This window comes from Takifugu flavidus, chromosome 12 (genome assembly GCF_003711565.1).
Source record: "Takifugu flavidus isolate HTHZ2018 chromosome 12, ASM371156v2, whole genome shotgun sequence".
Taxonomy (NCBI): Eukaryota; Metazoa; Chordata; class Actinopteri; order Tetraodontiformes; family Tetraodontidae; genus Takifugu; species Takifugu flavidus.
In genome coordinates this window covers 4618834-4641531 of record NC_079531.1, presented here as the reverse complement: position 1 = coordinate 4641531, position 22698 = coordinate 4618834, and the positions used below count along the sequence as shown (strand labels likewise).

General features: G+C 48.6%; 1 protein-coding gene and 1 long non-coding RNA gene across 4 annotated transcripts; both read left to right on the top strand.

Moving 5' to 3' along the window:
- The first annotated feature begins 94 nt into the window (after window positions 1–94).
- On the top strand, window positions 95–7156 carry apbb1 (amyloid beta (A4) precursor protein-binding, family B, member 1 (Fe65)). Of its 3 annotated transcripts, none has more exons than XM_057048684.1 (14): window positions 95–400; window positions 903–1555; window positions 2158–2363; window positions 2437–2496; window positions 2644–2723; window positions 2828–2894; window positions 2973–3119; window positions 3196–3323; window positions 3848–3962; window positions 4044–4122; window positions 4196–4276; window positions 4354–4469; window positions 4561–4737; window positions 4822–7156. In XM_057048684.1, the coding sequence occupies exons 2-14, from the start codon at window positions 925–927 to the stop codon at window positions 4975–4977; spliced, it is 2043 nt and encodes a 680-aa protein (XP_056904664.1). In that variant the 5' UTR covers window positions 95–400; window positions 903–924; the 3' UTR covers window positions 4978–7156. The 3 variants fall into 3 exon arrangements, with proteins under 3 accessions (XP_056904664.1, XP_056904663.1, XP_056904665.1); XM_057048683.1 differs by having other exon boundaries at window positions 3196–3329; XM_057048685.1 differs by lacking the exons at window positions 4354–4469; window positions 4561–4737; window positions 4822–7156 and having other exon boundaries at window positions 3196–3329; window positions 4196–4338.
- A 2111-nt stretch (window positions 7157–9267) lies between these two features.
- Window positions 9268–22698, top strand: LOC130535394 (uncharacterized). Its single transcript, XR_008953107.1, has 3 exons — window positions 9268–9465; window positions 9726–10077; window positions 22584–22698. It is a non-coding gene; the product is annotated as an uncharacterized LOC130535394 (long non-coding RNA).

Here is a 22698-nt window from a genome sequence, read left to right as displayed (position 1 = left end):
CCATACGAGTTGTTTATGATGGCAGACTTTAATCCATCCGAACGAGGAAAAAAAGTTTTCTTGCTTATCAAAACTAGCGTGCGAATATTCATTAGCATAAACGCGCGCATGAATCACGCATCACTCGCTATCAGCAGCATGGAATTTAACCGCAGGATATTGACAGCCTGCACCACTGGATGGTTTTATCCAGAATAACTTCGACTAAAGGAGTTATTTTGACCAGCTGCGCTCCTACTCCTTCCTGCCTGTGACGCTCATCCGTGACGCAGTTCGTCCTCCATCAGCGTCCATCAAACCGCCTAGTAACACAGCGAGCTCTCACGACCCACGGAAACATGTAGTCTGGCGAGCGTTGGCTGCTGAGAGAATTTAGACTCAAGGAGGACTTGTGGAGCTGGTGAGTCCAGAAATTGTTGTCTATAAATCAGTGTCAGAGTGCTGGTTTTCATTTATCCTCCCCCTCTTAAACGGTGGCTAGCCTGGGAGCTAACGTTAGCCTAGCCAAAATGACGACGACGGCGGCCATGGCGGATAGAGTCCGTTATTTCTCGCTGCGATGGTGACACGTAGTTGGAGAGACGTTTGGATATAGATGCTAGATTTTCGGTGGATTAAATTGCAAATATTGTGCAGAGGTCACAATCGGCCCGTTGTCGAGCGTCGTCTCGGGAGGTAAAATGGCCTGCAGGCAAATGGAAGGTGGACAGCTTAAGACTGCCTCAGATTCCATTTAAAATTCCGTTTGGTTCGAGTTTTGTTCTTATCTAGGATATAATCCGTGACAACAGCGCCAGTTGACAATCTTTAAACCCTTGCCTGAACATTTGGTAGCAAGTTAATGTTATGCTAAGCTAGCACGGATGGTCTGGTAAACACGGTTCAATGTCTTTCTTCCATAGAACACTTTTATGGAACGTTACCATGGGTGGCCATGATGATGACGATGTGTCATATGTTGTGAATAAACAAAAACAAGACGAGGACCTAAAGAACAAGCTGAATGAGAGCAACCACTGGTGCGACCAGGAGACCACCGGCAACAATGCCAAGTGGGTCAAAGAAGGCCAGAACCAGCTGAGGAAAGTAGCCGAGACCCAACAAGACCAGGATCTCAACTGCAACATCAGCCAGAATGGAAATCAGGAAGACTTCCCCAATCAGACCAGCACTCAGGAAGAACAGCAGGGAAACGAGGAGCGAACCAAGTCTCCCAAAAGAGCAATGACAGGAGGTCTCAGCCAGGAGTCCAAGAACATCCTGAACGACCCGCTGCTGATCGACACTCTGGAGTCCACAGAAGAGAAGGACAAGGAGAGGGAAGAAGACGGCAAAGAGAAGGAAGGGACGGCGGACGAAGACGAGACGTCGGGCGACGGCGGCGGAGAGGCAGAGCCCCGGGCCCACGCGGAGTCTCAGAAGGAGGGCAGCGTTTTGGGGAGGAACGCTTGCCTCCTCTTCTCCAACCTGAACGGGACGCCCAATGAGGAAGAGTCCTTCTGGCCTGCGCTGTCTCAGGACACCACAGCTGACAGCTCTCCCAACGACAGCAGAGGTAACCCGCAGCTCAAATATCCCTTTTTGTCCGCGGAATTCAGACTGCTGTGAAATATTGTGCCGAAATCCCCACGCGGGGCTGCATCTACTACGGTAATATTGACTGGAACGGCACCATAGCCGTGCAGCAGAGAGCACAAATAAGCGGTTGAAATAGTGTCCTCCAGAGAGCAGGAGGCCGTGAGGCGTTCTCCAGCAGATGCATGGGTTTCTGTCAATATGATAAAAGTGCAGTTATAGAGCAGACGGTTGTAAATTAAATGAGCTTTTTAGCCATAAAACATGCAGCTGCTGCAGACAGAGAATGACAGACAGACGCTGCAGCCTGTGGTTGCTGTAGTTATAGATGAGTTATTACCTGGCTGTTATAATGCTTGGAAATGAGAGGCTTTCATGTGGAGAACGGCTCAGCAGGATTCAGCCTCTCATTTCTGGACAACCTGCAGGTAATTAGCTAATGTGCTGCCTTCACGTTCATCTGATTCATGAATACAATTCAATTGGAAGCAGCTATAATTGTTGTAGCTTAACTAGCTCGCATGACACATTGATGCAAAGCTGGGTTTTATAACTGCTTTATTTTTACCTTCTGCTTCACAGAGTCCTTCTGGGACTCCAGTGCATTTGAGACGGACACAGACCTGCCCGCGGGATGGATGAGGGTGAGAGATACTTCTGGCACGTACTACTGGCACATCCCCACGGGCACCACGCAGTGGGAGCCCCCCTCGCCTCTGGGGAAAGTCGGGGACTCCATGATGTCTTCGACGATGTCTCTGGAGACGACCCCCTGCGAGGAGCCTGACGTGAGTTTAGCGGCATGTTTCCCTTGCAGTTTGATGTCAGCCAGGAAACGCTGACTGCTGTTGGATTTTCCAGGAATCCTGGGCTCAGCTTTCCAGCACTGATGAGGGAGCTGGTGAAATGGACCAGTGGAAGGTAAATATCCAGGCTTCAGCAGCCGGGGCCTTTTGGTTTAAACATACTCACGCGGCTGTGAAAGGACTGCTCTTGAACCGCTCCCTGTTGAGCTGCGCTTGTTGAAAATTCCATTATTCAACTTGTTTCTTATCTGGATCTTCTCAGGAAGAGGGAGAGGTTGCGTCTGACCAGAGTTTGAAGGAGTTTGAAGGCGCGACTCTGCGTTACGCTTCAATCAACCTGAAGTATGCTCCGCACAAGCTGTTATTGATCATTGAAAACCGGGCTGATTTTGTCAGCTAATGGTGGCTCTTCCTGTCCCCCCCCCCCCCCCCATGAACCGTTGCAGCTATAACTGCTCTCAGTCTGAGGAGGAAGAGAAGATCGCCCCACTCGGCATGGATTTAGAAACCAAGGTAAACACGCTGCCCTTTTCGGGCTTTGATCATCCTCCGCCTGCACTCTGCTCATTTTCTGCGCCTTTGCTCTGTCAGTGTTTTGCCGTGCGTTCCCTGGGCTGGGTGGAGATGTCTGAGGAAGACATGGCTCCTGGCAAGAGCAGCGTCGCTGTCAACAACTGCATCAGACAGCTTTCTTATCACAAACACAACCTGCACGACACGGCTGGCATCTGGGGAGAGGTGAGAGGGCTTACTGGCAGCCTTTAGAGGCTTTAAATATCTGGGTTTCTACATCTGTGTGTGTGTGTTATGGCAGGGTAAGGACATGCTGCTGGTGCTGGAAAATGACACAATGAAGCTGATTGACCCACTGGGCCAGAATCTGCTTCACGCTCAGCCCATCGGCAGCATCCGTGTATGGGGTGTTGGCAGAGACAACGGCAGGTCAGTGTCTCAGTTTAAATGCAGATGAACACAAAATTTGATGTATTATTCCAGTGACGTAGCGCAAGTAAAAACCTGAAATTACAGAGCTGCAGCAGAGTAACTAATTACTACCAGCACAATAATTAATTCTACTCTGTTTTTGAGTTTTCTTCCATTCGTTGCTGAGCCTATGCCTTTCATAATCTCCCAGTTACTCATGACTCACAAGTCTGGTATTGTTTAAGGAGTGTGTCCCGATAAGTATAGTGTACCTGTATGTTGTCTCAGATTGTGCGCTGCTGCCCTCTTCTGGACATTGAACGACATTACAGCTAAAGTGAACATGACGTCTGCCTGTTTGCTGTCTCAGTTTCCACTAACATTGTCTTTTTTCCCCCCCTTCATGCTGCGTGTTCTCTCATGAGCAGGGAAAGGTATACATTAATGATTCCGTTTAAGTGGTATTAAAACTGTTGTGTCATGCTTTGCTGGCAGAGGTCAGAGCAAAAGTAACCTTTTCATTTTTTTTTTCTTACAAACAGGGATTTTGCGTATGTTGCTCGTGACAACTTGACCCAAGTTCTGAAGTGTCACGTTTTCCGCTGTGACTCCCCGGCCAAGAACATCGCTACCAGTTTACACGAAATGTGCTCAAAGGTTGGTGGCTGCGATTTAAGACGGGGAGAAACAGAGTGTTGGCTCGACTGTTGAAGAATATTCTTTTTCATCTCCCTGCAGATCATGATGGAGCGAAAGGCGTCCAGACGAGGAGTGACCAGGCTCAACTCTGACCCCGCCAACCACATGGTCCCCGAAGGTATATTATATATAGGGTATATAAAATATAATAAAAAAAAGAGATATTCACAATTATAATCTTGCCTTTCCAGAATTTCCTGCCCCCAAAAACGAGAACTTCCAGCAGTTCCAGGTTTATTACCTTGGAAGTGAGGTGGTCTCAAAGCCAGTTGGTGAGAACACATCTTCTCACGCTCATCTCGATGGTTTCCTGCTCTAGATCTGATGCACCGTAATTGTGTTTCTACAGGTATGGATGTCATCAACGATACACTGGAGACGGCAGTGAGCGGCAGAGTCAAAAACAACTGGATCCCAGTTCATGTCAACGTTGCACCAGCCACCCTCACAATAACTTCGAAACAGGTATCAAGTACCACACTGACTGAACGTTTGGATCCCGTCCAGAAGGTTAATCCGTCTGTCGGTCGTGTGTGCGATGCGTCTCTAACCCCAGGATGAGGAGGTGCTGTCGGAGTGCAGGGTGCGCTTCCTGTCCTTCATGGGTGTAGGAAAGGATGTCCACACCTTTGCTTTCATCATGGCAGAAGGTCCCAGAGATTTCACCTGCCACATGTTCTGGTGTGAACCCAACGCTGCCAGTCTAAGCGAGGCCGTGCAGGCTGCCTGCATGGTGAGTTTTAAACCCCCCCCGGGCCAATCATTTGTCCGATTCATTTAAAAAGATATACTCAAGGTGTTTGCTTTCTTTCCAAAGCTCCGTTACCAGAAATGTTTGGATGCCCGTCCACCCGGCCTGGCCTCCTGCCTGCCCACTCCGCCCGCCGACTCCGTGGCCCGACGGGTGAAGAAGGGGGTGCAGAGTCTGCTGGGCAGCTTTAAGAGCTACAGGTCAGGCTCTCAGTCCCCCTGAGGTGGATCTCCACTCCATTAAACACCGAGTCCATCCCCACTGTCCCCCCGTCAGCCCTCCCTCACAGTTCCGCCTTAACCGTCGATCACACTTACCTATTATGTGTAGTTGTTGGAGAAAATGTGTCTGAAATGATCGTGTTTTCTGACTTTTAAAATCCTGTCTTTAAGCAGATGAACCTCTCCATCTCTACATTTTTGTCGCTTGGATTATTTCCAAGCACTTTTAACCGAAACGTTGCTCTGAATGTTGCTCATGGATGTAAGGTATTAAATGCACTCACTAGAATTAGCTCGAACTAGAAAGAGATTGTTAGTTCCTCTCACGGAAATGCTCCCGATTCGTCCTCTTTTGTACTCTGCAGGTACTGTAACTCAGTCATCGTCAGTAAACCCTCTTAATATTGACTCTATATTCTAAACTGCCATCACAGCCGTCTCTGACTCACCCTAGGATGTAATGCAAGAGATGTAGTCGTCTCAGTGCCACGTAGTTACACGTCTCAGCCCACCACAACAATGTATTTTAGTCTTCCAAAGAAACGTACGGTCATCTGTCATAGTGAGCAACCACCGGTCCGAGTGTATCGTGTCATTCTGCATGAACATTTGCAAGTTCAGTGCTCGTGTGCAATAATCTGACGTTCCTTTACTGTGTGGTAGTACGATGCCATGTGATTATTTGTTGAACACGAGAGGCTGGGGAGTGTGAGGCTAACGGAACAACAAAGCCATGTTTAAAAATCAATACTTTGTGATAGAAGTATAGTAATAATACCTCTGGTCATTTCCAGAACAGTACTGTAGAGCTGGATGCGTCGCTGCCGTACAGTCGTTGCTGCATGCTTGTCGTGATTAAAGGGATCGTTCACCCAAAAGCAGCCAAATCAGACACAATTGTCTCATTCTAAAACAAGTACAAAATTCCTTATTCCTGTTTTTGGCAGAACATGGTGTTATCGCCATGTTTTCACCCCAAACACGATGCGATTTGCTGCTTTGGTCAGGGGTTTTTTCCTCGAATGTTCAGGGCCGGTGCCGATGGATTCCTTCAGGGCCGGGGTTTTTCCTTGGGAGAGAAATGTTGGCATCGACTCTTTAAGAGTCCTCAGCAGTCAAATGGGGAAAAGAAAATATTTTTATTGTATCTAAATGTGTCGAAGGAGTGAGAATCAAAGGTTTGTTGATTTTTATTTGTTTTCCCACCCCCTCTCCATCCTGAACAAGGAAAAACCCTGAAAGCCAGTGGTGTGTGTGCGTGCGCCGTCCGAGGAGACGGGAGTCGGTGTGTTGTCTCGTGTGTCATAGGCATGTCTCTCTCTCTAGTTTGTATCCGTGTAAATCATAAGCTAGCAGTAGAAAGTTAGGCTCCCTGTCAGTTCCTTCCCTCTAAAAAAGACAGCAGGTTGATGTATCTAACGTTTGTGTATATGAAACTCGGAGATATTCTCTTCTGTTGACCATTTTTATCTGTCTCTCCTCCTTTTATTACTCCACACACTAAAAATGCACAGGACAGTTTTTTCACGCCTATAACATTTACTTTTTATAAAGAAGACACTAACTCGTAATGGTGCGTTTTATCCGTGTGTCTGTCGGTGATCTGTACTGTAGCAGTCATTTACTGTCAAAGATGCAGTTTGTAAGATTGAATTTCTTTGTTTTTTAACTCCTCTTTTTCCAGATACCTGCTAAAAAATAAGACAAAAGGAGATTAATGCTAAAACGTTACTCAACTCCCATCCCACGCTGCATTTGTTGATGTCATTGGCCCGATTAAACATAATTTTTAGCTTTTTATTGGCTAGTTTATAAAATCCAAACACTTATCGTTAAACGTTGATCAGAAAAAAAGGTGAAAAAGCAGCTTTTCCCCCTCTTTTTGTGTCCTGACCTAAATAATCCTGCAGAATCTCCTAATCCTGGAGGTCTCACTCTTACCAGCTGCCTCTTTGTGTTAGAACACTATTGGAAAAACACAGACTGAACCTCATGTTACTGCCTTCACTGTCACGTCACACAATATTTGCTTGTCAACTATTTTGGCTGCGTCCGGTCGGTGGCGACACCGAACACGTTGATCAAAAGCAGATTAATTTATTTCTTTTATGTAAATTAGGTGTATAAAATCTGTGTATATAAAAGTCACTGCACAATAAATGTGATCATGTCATCAGGTCTTTCTGTGTTGGGTTCTTGTTTCTTTCTTCATCTGTATTTACAATGTCGCCCCCCCACACACACTGTGATGATTCTCTCTAGCGCCCCCACCTGGTGGAGTCAGCATGAGGAGAGCTGCTCCTTGTTTTGGATTTCACAGATGAAAGGTGGCTGAAGTGGGAGCCACAAAGGGAATAATTGGCTTCCCATTGGGGGGGGCAGACAGGGGTCCCTGGACACATCAAGGCCCTGACTGTTATCACTTCCTTCTTTTGAAGAGGCACCCTGGGTCTGCCAAAAGTGGTGGCCTTTTGTTCACAAAAAGATGAGACTGGGACGACTGGGTGAGCTCATTTAGCTTCATATGAAACCCAACAGTTGCATCATGGGTAAAAACATGCACGGGGACGCTTCCCCTCTTCGTCTCCTTTAATTTCAGCCCGTCAGGCTAAACCAAACATGCACAACAGGAGCAAACACACTTGTGTAATTCCTGTCATCTTTTGTGCTGCATTGCGGGTCCAGTTTTCACCGGCTGTCAATCACAATCCCCCCAGTTTGGCCCACAGAGGAGCTAATCACAATTCTAATTATTCCCATCGCCTAATTATGCATGTGGCATTTGTTTAATGGGGAATGATTGGGGGGTAATGAAGGTGTAGTCTTGTGGAACGTCGGAGAGGCGACTGGCTGCCTCCTCTTACCGGGTATTTCAATCTCATCAAATCTCAGCGCGGATGAGAAGGGGGGGGGGGGGGTGTGTGTCTCCAACCTGGTGTGGAGCTGCAGAAGCGGAGAGATGATGGAAATCCCTGCAGGGCTCCTCACAAAGGCGCCCCTTTGAAGAAGTATCCACATCCTCTGCAGCCTATTATTTCAAATCTGTCTTTTTTAAATATATATTTATATTTCTCTGCAGACGCTTGTTGAGTACGGAGCTTTGGACGTCAAAGCAAAGGCAACTTGTGTTGGATGCTCGACGGAAAAGGCGCTTTGTAATATAACAATTCCACACCGCCGCGGATCCCACATGCATGATAATGTGAGACGCGTTGAAATGAAGTCACAGCTGATATTGGGGGGGGGGGCGGCATGACAGAAGCTGTGCGGCTGCAAATGTTGGTGCCGACTCCGTTGGCACCCTCGGGCGCTCATTTGGGGATTAAGCGGTTTAATCTGGAAATGTTGGGTAATTCATTCTCTCCTAAATAACACGGTGATTGCTTTGCTGGAAAGAGCAGGAAGCAGCCCACTGCTGGTGCTGGTAATAACATCTGCGGCAATCCCCAAGGGGGGTGGGGGGTGGGGGTGTCTTTCCTCACTCTTCTCGTCCGTACTGTCGTGTTTTAAGCACAACACGGATGTTTTAAGTTACCACAAGGCTAAAAAGCTCTTTAAATTCAATCTATCATTTCAATTTGACAGTACCTTCCAAGGCCTATAGGGGGCATCACATCACCACAGCTCTTCTTTAAGTCACCCGTTTTCTTTCTAAATTGGGTTTTTGGATCTGCGTAACTGCCACAACTGTCCAGTCTGTTCACAGCTGGAAACCAGTCAGCTTCAGACTGGTTGCAACCTGTTTGAGAGACTCTAATTTGCCCCTTTTTTGTAGAGGTGAAAGGTTAATTAAACTATTTTAACAGGGAGAATTCCACTTTTGCATCTGGGTGCATTAAGAATTCAAAAACAGGAAGTTTCTTTTTCATTAATCTACAAAAAACATAAATTATCCAGGAACTGGAAGATGCAGGATTAATAATAGGTAGGTGGTGGGCAGAAAAGCATCTTCAGCAGAATCTTCTCAGCCGCTGGAACAAAGCAGACATCGATATTTCTGAGCTGCGCTCATCTCACAGGCGCGAAGATTAAAAGTCAGATTAATTTATTCACAGGCAACAACTTCCCCGCGAGGTTCCCTTCCGCAGATCCCACCAATCCGGCGGCCTGAAGCCTCCCCGGGCGTTGCTGCAGCAAATTGCGTCGTTACTTTGCAAATTTGTTCAAGCAATCAGCTGGGCCTCACTCGAGGCGCCCGGCTGACAACGGGAATGATTAAAATCCAGGGCGCCGCGCCTCCTGCCACTCGGGACCGGGATGAGAGCAGCATCACAACTAAGCCTTAGATTACGCGCCACTGTTACCTCCCCCGTGTTCCTACCGCCACTCTTTTGCTCCTGCCCTCATCTGCCCCCCGGTTTCATCATTTGGAGACGTAGTGACGAGATCTGACTGTTCCAGACAAAAGGTGAAGGCTGGTTGTTTCTGACGGAGGCCCAGAGACGTCCTGCGGGTCATCTGTCATCCCAGAGCACATCCGCCATCAACGGTGGAGTAGAAAACCTTGATTTTTGAGATGAAATATGCAGAACGTGATGACGGATCAGCAGTGATGGCCTTTAATGTGTGTGTGTGTGTGTGTGTGTGTGAGGAGGTGCTCAGATTTGATGATAATCATGGATCAGAGTGATTTTGTCAGGTTTTTCTTCAGCTGTGCACCAAAAAATACATGAAAATGACCCCAGCAGCTGAAGGCGGAGGCAGGCTTGTTTTATATTTATCAGTTTCTCCTCACATGTTGAATTCCAGCGAACGAGGGGGGGACCTGATGGGAGCCGAGGGGAGGAGGAGCGGGCCGTTGTTTCTCATTTTACGTCTCCGGCCTGGTGCATAAACAGCCAGCGCCGTGGAGCTGTGCTGGGGGGGCCAATCCAGCCCTTATCTGACCCGCTGTGACCTGATTGGGACTCAAACCAAACCATCGGATCAGCAGAGGGCCAGTTTAACCACCTCATTGTTGAGTGTCTGCGTTGTCCTTGTTCTGATCCCATCTCCACTATCCAGCTGTCCTCCAACTCTGATTACTCTGGTGTCCTCCAGCTGTGTCCACGCGTCCTGTGTTTCACCCTCCCCACTCATCCTTTGGAGCCTGCGTCCATCGGTAAGTTCCACTAAGTAAGTACTTTTGTTTCCAGAGTTTTTCCTGACCCTAAACACAACACTACACTCTGTCACTGGTATCAGTGGCAGCTAACAGGCTGCCCCCCCCCCCCCCAACACACACACACCCTCCCTCACCTTCAGGCGGTTTTCTGTTTGCAGGTGTATCAAATACCACAAGTGTTTGTCTCCATTTCATTTCAAAGTCAAATTACTCCTGGAAGTCCTGCCAATAATGTGGGTTAATTGCTGGAGATGGCTGGATGGCTTCCAAGCAGTTCATCCAATTTCCATTTAAATTGAGCCGTCGGAGCGTGACGTGGGCGACTCTTGGCCCCCGCGACACCGGCGCTCCGCTGTGGCCGCGACGCTGCGGAGGCCCGTTCACAGGTGACGCGTGCACGCTTGTTGGGCTTGTAAATAATACCAGGATGCAGTCGTGTGCATGGCTGGTCTGAGGTGATTGATCAAGGTTTTCCTGTGGCAAACTGGGATATTTCTGGTATCGGAGCGCCGGTTTGCTTCCGTCTCTGCGGGATTCTTTGGGTTGTTTTTTTTCTTTGGATCTCCCGCTGTTCCTCATTTAAGCCGCTTCTTCAAAGCTTTCCTTCCGTCTCCTCACCTGTGGACTCTAATGAGGCCTGATTATCTGCCACCACCGCTGCACACGCGCCTGCCCCACGTGCAATTTGGGAGTGGAGTCGAGCTTTTATCACACTGCTGGTGAACACATGAACTCTCTGCCCTTCTGCTACTGACTGCAGCAGTTTGAAAGCACGGAAAACGCCGCATTCGATTTCCATTGATCGGAAATGCTCCGGTCGCAATCTGGTCTCAATCAAAGGAAAAATCAAGCGCTGACGTTAACGTTGCAGAAGACAGAGCAGATTTGTCCCAATGAAACAGGACCAATGGAGAGAAATGTACTATTGTGACCTAGGAAGTGGGCATAAAGGCCGTTATTACAGGTGTTATTCCTCCAGAGCACCGAGCTCATGAGAGGATGGCGGCGGACCTCCGGCAGCTGGTGGCGTCTCAGCGGGGACGGCTGGCATCGCTCATTCCCTCGCAGGGCAACTGCTCATAAAATCCATAGTCTCATCGATTAGCTCCTTTCTAAAAATGGGGCCGTTGTCAGACGCATTGTTTCTAGATCGAAAAGGAGTTAGCCAACGTCTACGGTCAATTATAACCCCCCCCCATTAATCAGAGACCGGCTCTCCCACCAGCTCCCTCCGTGTGTCCCGGGTCAAACCATCGCCTTTGCTTTTATTTCCCTGACCCCCCCCAGGTCATCATCAAAAGGGAGGCTTCTTCTCTGTGCATGCGGTGATGTCAAGAACAACATGAAAACACTTTACTGACCCCCCCCCCCCCCAATCCCCGCCGCGCGCACCCTCAGACAGGTCAGGGGGAGAAAATGGAGGTCAGGTTTGGCACCAACACATATTATTCTAAGACACTGAATAATGGTGGGGGGGGGGGGGGCAGTGTGTTTTCCTTTAATCAAGTTAAAGGGTCAGTTTACCCATTTTTAGAGGAACTGAATACTTTGGTATCAGCTCAAGAATATTTGAACAAACCAAAACAGTTCCATTTACTTCTGCGTTAATGCTCATGAAACGGCCGTTTAATCCACGTGCGACCTGTCATCAAAATAAGCGTTTTCCAATATTTACGTTTCACATTGTGCTGTTTGCCACCCGCCATGTTTGGGAAGGACTACACGCACACGCCTGGCTAGAGGCTGATTAGGACCCAGACTCTGGTGTCTCTACGTGGGCCGTTGTCCTTCAGCTGCCCTTGACTTGATCACACCGGGCCTGAGGCGTTTGGATGAGGCGTTGCCCCCCCGCCCCCCACCCCCCTCCAGGCACCCTTCCCCCAAGGTCGCTCTGCAAGTTGTCTGTCTGTCTGAGCAAAAAAAACATGCACATATACATATAGATGTGTGTGTATGTGTGTTTTGTTCTGCACTGTGATCTTCACACAGGTTACTAAAACAAAGGCTCTCTTATTAATATTTATAGCTTCTCTGATGGGACGGGATCAATATAGAGAGGAAAAACTCCCCATCCATCTTCTTCTGCGCCTCCTCCGTCTCTTCTTTCCGTCTCTTTGATGTTAGAGACGAAGTTTTAGACAGGAATTGGGCCCGTGCGTGAGCGATGGAGATCAGCGCTCGCGTGCTGTTTGGCAGCCTGGTGGACAACACCTCCCCCTACATGTCTGTCATGGGACAGATGCTCCGCGTCCACAGGCAACAGCACCGTCTCCGCCCTGACCCCGCCGTCTGGGTGTAGGTACAGTGGGTGATAAAGATGGACACCTCCTGATAAATGAGCCCTGGCAGCTCCATCACCCCCTTGTGATGGGCTTTATTAACAGAACAGGGCCCGTCGCAGCTTCCGCACAGAACAGCGGGGCGGAACAGGGCGGTAACGAGCCCGTCCTGCCGCGGGAGATTAGAGTCAACGCTCTGCTCATCATTTCGGTTTTAATGAGTGTGGCCAGCCAGTCAGACAGAAGGCAGCACTGGGAATCTGAAGGTTGATCCTGGTCCAGGAAGGTCCGTGCTCCAGATGTTTTAGTACTGTAGGGATGTGTTCTGTTGCTCCGCAAGTGATGCTAACGCTAGTTAGTTTGGTGTCATTTTTAGCTGTCACTCACTTCCATTAACTCACATCTCAACTGTTTTTTCCGGCTGTTGATGCTCTGGAAAGACATTTTCTTACAGACTGCAGCTTCTTTATTGGTGGATCTCCAAGATGCTACCCAGTGAATTAGACGGGAAAATCAGCAAATACGGCGCCGCTTAAAAGACAGCGCTCCCGTCCAGTCTTTAACCACGCAAGGACAAAAGTATTAATCGGACCAGTGGATTTCCCGGGCCGTGCGGCGGGAGGAGGCGCGGCGAGGCGAGCTGGCTAGGTGATGAATGTCCTCACTTCTGCGCGCTTCCAAAGTACAGTTTATCCGTGAGGAATGGAGCGGTGTGAACACGGGCAGGGAGGAAATTGCCTTTTCCATTGACCTGCAGCCAGGGGTGAGGTAGCGAATGGAAAGCGATATGAGAGTGTCTGCCCACCGAGGTGATGAATACGGCTTAAATTAGAGGAAGAGGGCTTTCAATCTCCCTGCACTTCGACTTTCTCCCCATTCTCACCACGCTAAATTGTTTTTTCGTCTTTTGCGCCGCGGCCTGCTCAGATTTTCCTTGATCTCCTCCTCCTATTTTTTCAGTCCTCTCTGGGTCTCTTTTTCGGTCCCTCTCTGGGTCCCTCTGTCCGCCAGGCTTGTAGGGCTGTGCGGGTTGAGGGTTTGAGCTGGGTGAGGTCAGGAGGGCGGGGGCAGCATTTGCAGATGGGACAGAAAGCTGAGGCAGCGCGGCCTTCATGGGGAGGCGTGACCTTGAGCAGGAAGACAAAAGATAGGGATAGAAGCCGTGGGGGGGCTTGAAGGCCTCTGCGCCCTCTTCATGCGCTTGTTGTTGGCATCCGGTGTTTTCCTCCTAACGGATTAAAGCAGAGCCCCTCGTGAATCACTGTGAAGGCGCAGGATATCACAACACCCAGCCAGATAAACAAATCAGCCATTAAAACCGGCTTTACTGTTTATCGCTGCAGTGTTTTATGTGTTTCAGTGGCCGCGCGTTTCATTAACACCTAATATAACAACCCAGCTAATATACGTTCCTGCGCTCGTGTGACAGTGATCCCGGAACACGAGATCCATAATCTCTTGTTTAATCCCGTCGCAGTAATTTATGCAGGCTGGGTTTGCAGAGATTCTCCGAATAATACGGCAACAACACCCCCCCCGCCACACACACACACACACACACACGCAATCCCTGTGGGGCATGAGTGCTGGAATCATACGTGAGAGGAATAAAATCCCCGCGTCATGGAGCCGATGGACCGCTAAACAAGACAAAAGCCTGTTGGTCCGTTTCCAGTTTTAACCGACGTGAAACTTGATATTTTGTGGGAAGCTCTTTGAATTTTAGATGCATTGTGCGACGCAGCGCTTTGCTCTCTTATTCAGACCGAGTGCAGATGACCCCCCCCCCCCCATCCTGAACGAGAGCACCACAGCCACGACCCTCTGTGGTCACCTGTGGAGATGCAGGAATCCTGGAAAGGTTTGTTCTTTTCCACTTCCACCACGTTCGCACGCCTGCCCCCTGCAGGAGGTTAAGTCCAACATTACTATTCTCCTGTTGCAGCGTGAACATTTTTTTAAATTTTATCCTTGTTCAGATCTTTGAATTAGAGATGACTGCGACACCCGTGCACCAGTCACATAAAATCAGGTGTCGGCTCATTTTTTGTCTCCACTCCGGATTGAGAGCTGCTGTACAGACAGCCCCCTACAGGGCGGCGGCTTCCTGTGGAGACGGGGCCTGTTCTGAATCGCACGCGTGCGGGAATGCTAATGCTAATTTATGGTCAACCAGGAAGCGGCAGCTGTTTTGATGTCCCTCTGATATCAGTCTGGCGTGTTTAATTGTTGATCAGGGCGCTTCCGTCCAGTACGGACAGAAGCTTGGCTGCATTTCCCCCAATTGGAGGAGAAATACGGAGGACATTCCGTTGTGCTGACATGCAGGATGTACAAATAATGCCCTCTTGAGCAGCGTTCCATACATCACCGGAATGAATCTCATCTCATCATTGACTGAGATTCGCGGCCATTCATCTCCGTGAGTGATGAGCTGCGTTTAGATCCGTGCTAGCTCAACCTTGGCCCCCCTTTAGCGTCTCAAACCTCCCGCGTTTGTTCTTTTCCTTGTCTGAGCGCAGCCCACTGGGACAGCAGACACGAGGTTAGAGCGAACCGCGCACGCCTGCTTTGGCACCGCTGAAGAATGGGCAGAGACAAGCACGGCGAACAGATGGCGGCCGATCTGTAATTGAAGGTCTCGGGCGCAAAATGATACACTCGCCGAAATCTCGCTCGGGGAAACGGCGCGATCTTCGCATTAGCAATAGCTGCACATTCGCAGGTTCCAGCGTCTGGCGAAGGGTTCAAATGTTGCCATTTAGCACCATTAGTCTGCAGTGATGTCGGCGGGTGCGCTCGCAGACTGCTTAATTACCGGTCTAATCCACGCCGCCATGAAGATGGACAAAGACAGTTAAGCAGGATGAGCCTGTAATGGCTCCCAAATGAGAGCCAGGTCCGTGGGGGCCCCGGAGGGACTCACCTGTGATTCAGCCTTCTCACTTTCGTACGTGACGGCTTGGCATCGTGGCATCAGCCCCCCTCCCCCGTGACCCTGGATGCTCCCTCTTCTGTAGGAGGCTGCATAATTGTCTAATTAAATGGGGAGACAACAGCCCCAGAATGCCTCATTAAAGACGCCGCTCCATCAGCTCCCGCCTCGCTGCGGGTTTTTTTTGTTAGACGGGACACCCGCTCGTTTTGGCAGGAAAGGTCAAATGAAGAACTGCAGGAGATGCTGCGGCGTCCCTGTGGCATCCCTCGGCGCCTTCACGGGCGCCTACAGCGGCAAATAAAAACAAAAGTCATCTGAAATGTGAAATACGAAACCTTACGGCGTGAATTGAATCACATCGGGGGGCAAAAAGGGTACAAAGGTTTGTGCCGCTATCGTGCCGGTAAAGCTCGTCTCGTTTTTCGTGTGTGTGTTAATGAGGCGCGGCCTGATGAATAATTTCAGCGGATAAATGAGCCAGGTTGAAGCTGCCTATAAATGAGCCTCGTTCCAACAAAAGAATCCCCTGTGACTTCAGACGAGTTTGTGAATCTAGCGAAATAATTAACGCGGAGATTTACACCATCGCAGGCGCGTGGTGCGATAACCAGGCCTGCGGATCATGTGGTCTTTACAGGTCGTGTTGATTAAAGTGTTTGTGTGCGTGCACGTGTGCCCCAGTGAGAATACAGAGGGGGGAAAATATAATATATACAGTAAATATCCCTGGTTGATGGCGTTTACTTCAGGAGATATATAGAAATAGGTAGTGTTTGCTGTCCAGCTAGTGCTAACTGTAACCTTTCCAAGTCCTATTTCACGGGGTCAAAGACGTCTCCCTGCATCCTTCGCCACTGGTCCCCCCCCTCAACGAACGCAGGTGCCACCTGTCATGAATATTTGAGAGGTGCTGGGGTTTAACATACGTCCCATCTGAAATGTCAGCGGCTGACAGAGCACTTGGTTCCACGTTCCGGGGGTGTTATTTAATCTCCCGTCCGGATGTAAACGCGATCAACCGGGCGCCTGAGAGCCGCAGCAGCTCCTGTGAGCTGCCACATATCAACCACGCTGCCTGACAATCTACTCATAACCACATAGATTTTGTGTCAAAGCCTAAAAAGCTTGAATTTTGCCTTTGGGTATTGGGGCGAACAACCACGGCGGTGGGAGTGACGGCGCGAGTACACTTTAGAAAGTCCGTCTGGTATCAGGAGGGTGGTGGCTGGGGGTCAAAGGTCATTCGGGACTGAAACTGTCCTTCCTGAGCCAGATTAGTTCATTTCTCAGTTATTATGTGAAGCGCTGTGACCCCGGCTGTCATATGAAGACCCTCACGATTAACTTTCCAATATAAGACTTATTTAAAACCAACACTTTTCCACCTTTGTTGTACCTGTCCAGAAAATGAAATTAGACCCTTGAGCCCCAGGTGAGGTGGATAAATCCATATTAGTCGCCGTAAAACCTCTCAGAAAACAAGCGCGCGGCTGAACAACTGAGCTGAGATTTACAGCCGACTTTACGTGGGTAATTCGGTTTATGTATTTAGCCCCGATGTTGATGGATGATTGGGGCTTTGCTGCCTTCAGCCATGAATAATTCACCACTAGACCCGATTTGAGAAGTTGGGAAGAACGCAGACTTTGTTGGAAACGGTCGTAATTGAATTAAAACAGGATGAAGCAGTCTGTTCAGATGCTACGAGAGAAGCTAATTAGCCCGTTGTTGCTGGTCAGTGCGCTAACAAGCGCGCATCATATAAAAAGAAGCGTTCATGATTAAAATTTTGAAACGCCTGCATCGGGGCAGCCTTTTAAGGTTGTTATCCAGAGGGCAGCGTAATAATAACACTTCAAAACAACAAGGTTTTGATTCAAAGACCGCAGGTTATTGATGATTTACTCACAGAAGCTGGAAGAGACACCAGGCAGCTTCATTAGTGTAACAACAGTCCAACTGCTCACAGCTCCTCTGCTGCTGGCCAGAGTGCAGACGGACGCACGGACGCCAACAGAGGGAGCCCAATCGCTGTCTGCCCCCCAACGGCATGAATGAAAAGCAAATGAGCGGTAAAAGTCTGTGCCTCGGCTTCTTTGCGTGACTCACAGACGCCAGGAAGAATTTGCTGTCTGTCCTTGATGAAGAACACGTGGCTTGACCCCGTCCCTGAAGATGGGGGGGGGCTGATACATCTGCAGTTTGTCTCGTTTTCAAGGTGTGTTGGTGTCCAGGGCCTCCTTCAGGGTTCTATAGAGCCATAGGAACCTGTCAGCAGGATTGCCTCGGGTCTCGAGGGGCACGGCTGCCCCCCCCCGTAACTGTTGCAGCAAGTTGCCGTCACGCTCTGCTGATATCCTACATATACCTACCTATAGTAATAAAGTGTCACAGTTCTCCAAGGAGTGATGAATTTGAGGAGGAGGCCACTTAAATATGTAGGAGATGAACGTTTTCGGACGTTTCCGGCTAAATCCTCGGCAACGTTTCCCCACCAATAACCAGACGTGACTGGTGGATTTAATATGTTTCATTGGATTCCGGGATTTACAATAGATTCCCCCAGTAATGAGTCGCTGAGGCTCACCCAGGTTTGCTCAATTCCCGACAGCGCAGTCGTTTCAGTTTGAAGAGCTCCGAACTATTACTTCAATAAATATTTGATGAAAAAGGTAGTTTTATCGATTCAAACGCGGAGACAAATGCGAATGTGTTCATTAGGCCGCCTGCCAGCGCCGGCCAGGAATATTCTTTGTTTACAGTGGAGGGCCGCACACGTGGGGGGGGGGGGATGCATGAATATGGAGCAGGTAGCCTTCGCGCATCTGCACCAACTGTATGTGCACGCGCGCACGTTTGCAGACGTGCATGCGCGACACCCGAGTTCTCACTGTAGTCGGTTACGGTTTTCCTAAAATCTCTTGCTGTTCGCTGCCAGACTGAAGCAGCAGCTCTTGGGAGGGGAGGAGCACGAGGACGCGAGCGTGCACTTTTGTGCCTGTGTGGCTGCTCTGCACCAGGAAAACGTGCGCTGCCCTACAGCGTTTGGTACAAAGCTCCTGCTCCTATTATGCATGCTGGCAGCACTGGGAGGGATGAGGTCAGGGTCTTCTAATCAAAACAGGCCTTTTAGCATAGAGAATGTCTCGTTTCCACTCATTGTTTTCCCCCATTCGAGTCGACCCGTTCGATTCCCATTCAACGCCCTTCTCGTCCTTGAGTTCCTTGTTTTTCGCCGTTTTGATGAACCGTCAACGTTTGCGTGAGCAGAGGACAAAATGCAGCAGAGGAATTCAAGGAGCCAAAGCTGGTTCGTTAAGACGGCTATTTGTTACCTGCAGGACGTGGGCGTTGCTCAGGTGATGCTTTTGGAGAACTGGAGCTCCAGACCCCCCCAGCTGCCTTTAAATCAGCTGTGCGCTGTGTCACCAGACAGCATGGCCGCTGTTATCTGTGGCTGGGAGGGGAAAAACTGGTTCACTTTCTCATTCAGCCTCATTCAGATAGAGATGGACTGTGGCCAAAAGTCCCCCCCACCTCCACCGGTGAGACATGGACAGTAGAGAAAGGTCAGCAGCGGAGAGAAGAGCGGGAGGCAGAAATGCTGCTTACATGACACAAGCAATTTTTCAGCTGTAAGTGGATTTTAACCTTTTCCCGTCGTGGGCGGGGGTGAACTTTGATTCTTTTTTGTAATTCCTCAGGAAAGGAGAGACTTTGAAATCGAGTTTGGACCTCAGTCTGAAAGTTTCCCTCACTGGTTCTTCAAAAGTGCTCGATAAACAAAATGAAATAAGCAGATCCAACCGCCTGTTAGCCGACACTCAAATTAGTGCATCGCAGTTTTGCTTTATGTATATTTGGTTACTGCTAGCTAGCTTGAGGGCTTGCAGTTGATTGATGGAGTCATTTGCTTTCCATAGCTGCTTTTTTGTAAATAAATGCATCTAAAAAGTTCCATTTTTTGTTGCTAACTATTGGTGCTGTCAACTTAAGGCCTGATCATACTTTTATTGTATAAGTCTTAATGCTAATTGTCATGATGTTTGTGTTCATTTTGCAGGGTTCTGAGGTCTCCTTCCCTCTGAATACTGACAACTCTTTCCAAGCCACAACTCCTCCGTTTCCCCTCATGGTTGTGTTCTATATCTGCCATCGCAGTTTGTAAAAGTATCCCTCACCTTTAGCTCGCAGTCGTGTCCTACATCTTCTCTATAAACGCTTCAATTCGAGACATTAGTCGCCCTAAATGATGCTCCTCTCACAACAATGAACACACAAACAGACAGACGGACTTCAGGAGGGTGGCGGGATGGAGGATAATAGCAGCGATGGCAGCCAGCGTAATCAGGCAGGCAGCAATGTTGCGCACGTGTGACCAGACAGCATCCATCTGGCCGCCCTGCGCGTTCGATCCGTCCCACCAACCCGCCTGCTGACGACCACATTCCTTTTGTGCTCAGAGTCGACCGCTTCCCGAATGAATCGAAGTTACGTCGTTTTCGCAGATTTCCACCTGTGTCGTCCCGACGACGGCTGGGCTAGCGTTGCCGTTGTGATGGCAAAGGAAATATAACTTCCACGAGGGGGGGGCACGATGCAATTCATCATAACAGTGGTATCAGGCTTGAATCACCGCCGGAGGAGGGACGGCGGCCGTGCGTGATCGATAGCGCCCTCGTGCTCGCGCAAACTTCGATCCGCTCCTTTGAGAATTAATTAGCGGCTGAATGTGCTCGGGCAACATGAATATCGCGCCGCTCGTCCTGGATGACGGGATGCTCCATACGGCAGTTGTTCAAGGATCAATTATGAATGTTGTAATTTGTTATTGATGTAATTGATTCATCTGTCCAATTACAGCGGGGCCGCCCCTTTTCAGCCGCTTTCAGCCCACCTTTATCCTCGGGGGGGCAATAGTCTCATTTATATGCCATATCTGTTAACAGCTCACAGTAACAGTTTTTACATTTAAAAGGTATCTTTGTTTTACTTTTATACTAGTTGCTTGAGCTTTATTTGATTTAAGGCGGCATCAACAGTTGTTTGTTGGTTAATCGGTATTTTAGGTTGTGTTTCGCTACGGCAACATTGCAGGATACTATGGTGACACACGCTTGACGTTAGCTTAAACGGTGCCGCTAAGGCTTGTTCTGAGTGTGTTTGCTGGGGATGGAACACACACACAACAGCCTTCTCTGTTGCTGAGATCAGCTTCATAATAGCGGGGGCCTCCCCGAGTGTTGGATGGTGGACCTGCCGGGTGCGTCGCACTTTCATCTCACTTCCTCACGTGTCTGCAGCAACAATTTGTCCCATTCAGACCCATAATTCACCCAAGCAAGACTTCCTCCACAGCAGATTCCACCATCCGCATGATTTAAACATGCGGTGGGACACAAACAGCCTTCCCACTGATTCATTCCAGTTCATTTCATACGATATGAAATGCCAGACCGCTGAAATAGTGCAGCCGAAGGCAACAGTACATATATGTTAATAAAGTCATAAATGTCAGGATCAGAAAAGCAAACGTATACCTAGCCCTGACTTTTATTAGTTTTTCTCCACGACGGCGAATGTCTGCTTTGTAACTCTTTCAACGGCCAAATCCGGTGACGTTTTTAATCCTGCCAAGATGCTTCGCCTGGTTTTCCTCCCTCCCGTAAGCTTCTCAATTCTCAACTCACCTTATTGATCACAAATGAGGCAGTAAAAGTCTGGACTCTGGGCCATTCGCCTGTCCCAGCATTGCTCATTGATGCTTTGATTCACCCCCCCTTCATCCTCTTCTTGGCATATTGATCAGGAAAGGTCCTGTACTTTCCCACCAGCCTCACGCCGGAAATCGCTTCTCTTGTTAGAGGGAATATAAGCAGACTGGCAATTTAGCAGGCACGAGGGGACACTTAAATAGCAATTAATGCCACACTTTTCATTTTAAGTGTGTTTGTCTGGCTGTGGTAATTGGGTGCGCAAACAGTCGATTTTTGCGTTACAGCCTAAGGAACAAAGAGCCAAACAGCTAGCGGTGATCAGCGCGTTTGACATCACTGTGTTTTGCTAGTAAATCCTGTTGGATGGAAAAACAGCTTCATCTTTGTCGCAAAATCTTGATAATCTATTCCCTAAACCCCAGCGGGAGCGAAATTTCTTTTTCTAGCTGGTTGCTCAACCGCGCACGCAGACTGTCAAGCTAAGAGAGTAATGGCAGCGCTCAGGCTCATGCAAAGGAACAACAAAAAAAGAGCTGTTGTTTGTGATATTGTATAGTTAGCTAGTGGTTGGCACGGTGATTGTTCCCAGTCACCGGTTGACTACGCTCTTTGTGTACATGAGCTAATGGAAGCTATGGCTAAAGCTGACTTTATGAATTTAAATAGCCTTTATGCACAGTTCTATATGTGGTAAAACTACTGAATATTTGTATAAAAAGTTTATATTTGTGGATTCTTTCGATCCATCAGTCATTGCAGGAAGAAAACAACTGCATGATGGAAAAGTTTCAGCTTTTGCAACAACGAAGGTTTGAAGATTTGTTTTATTTTAAAATTGAATGTGGACTGTTGCCCAACACCTAAAAAAAGATGAAATCAATTGTTTCTTCACTTAAATATAAAGAGTTACTTCAAGGATTTTTAAGATATGAATCACAGAAAACACTGAAATCATGTCACAGTCCACCAGGTTGTACTCTGAGGCTGACAAACATGAACAATGTTAAGGAAATACATCAACGACAAGGACTGATGGCTGCTGTAGGTGTAAGAAATCTCAATAACACTAAAATAAACCCCACACTCACGAAGCCCCCTCACCCTAAACCAAGCTCCAGAGCCCATTTCAGCAGCCGTGGAGAGTGATGGAGGGGGTCCTGTCTGTGTTCTGTCAGGTCTTTGATGGAGTCATTTACTGTGAGGGCTATCAGAGATGAAGAGCCAACGTTCAAAACAGAACACGGCACCGTCCCGGTGGTACGGGGGGATACGGGGGTCTGCAGGCGGTTAGAAAACCATCAAAACTTTCACGTGAAGCAGAATAATGACGCAAAGAAACAAATTTAGCGATGGGAAAAAAGCTTTTAGCTGTAATCTGCGCACCAGTTCGCTTTTTAGCCGCGCATGAGAATGCCTCCAATAACCTGCAGATCTGGTATCCACGGCAACAAACATCAGTCTGTGGATCTTTGGAAGAGGCGGTCAAGCAGAGGGATTTTAGGTCTTATTCACAAAAGGGCAACATTTCTGCTGTGGTTCAACTGTGTTTTTGTGTTTGTTTGGATGCAGGAAAACCGAGATTTCAGATCTTCTTCGACCAGGAAACCAAACTCAGCCAACTGCCGCCCTCACACTTCGGATGCAGATGTTGTCCTGCAGGATCCAGCGTGTGTGAATACAGCGG

Excerpts from the sequence above, each read along its gene's own strand:
- apbb1 (XM_057048683.1), top strand. The coding sequence starts at position 925 with ATGGGTGGCCATGATGATGACGATGTGTCATATGTTGTGAATAAACAA. Across the intron at positions 4,470-4,560 it reads TCACAATAACTTCGAAACAG|GATGAGGAGGTGCTGTCGGA; the intron begins GTATCAAGTACC and ends CTCTAACCCCAG. Across the intron at positions 4,738-4,821 it reads CCGTGCAGGCTGCCTGCATG|CTCCGTTACCAGAAATGTTT; the intron begins GTGAGTTTTAAA and ends TTCTTTCCAAAG.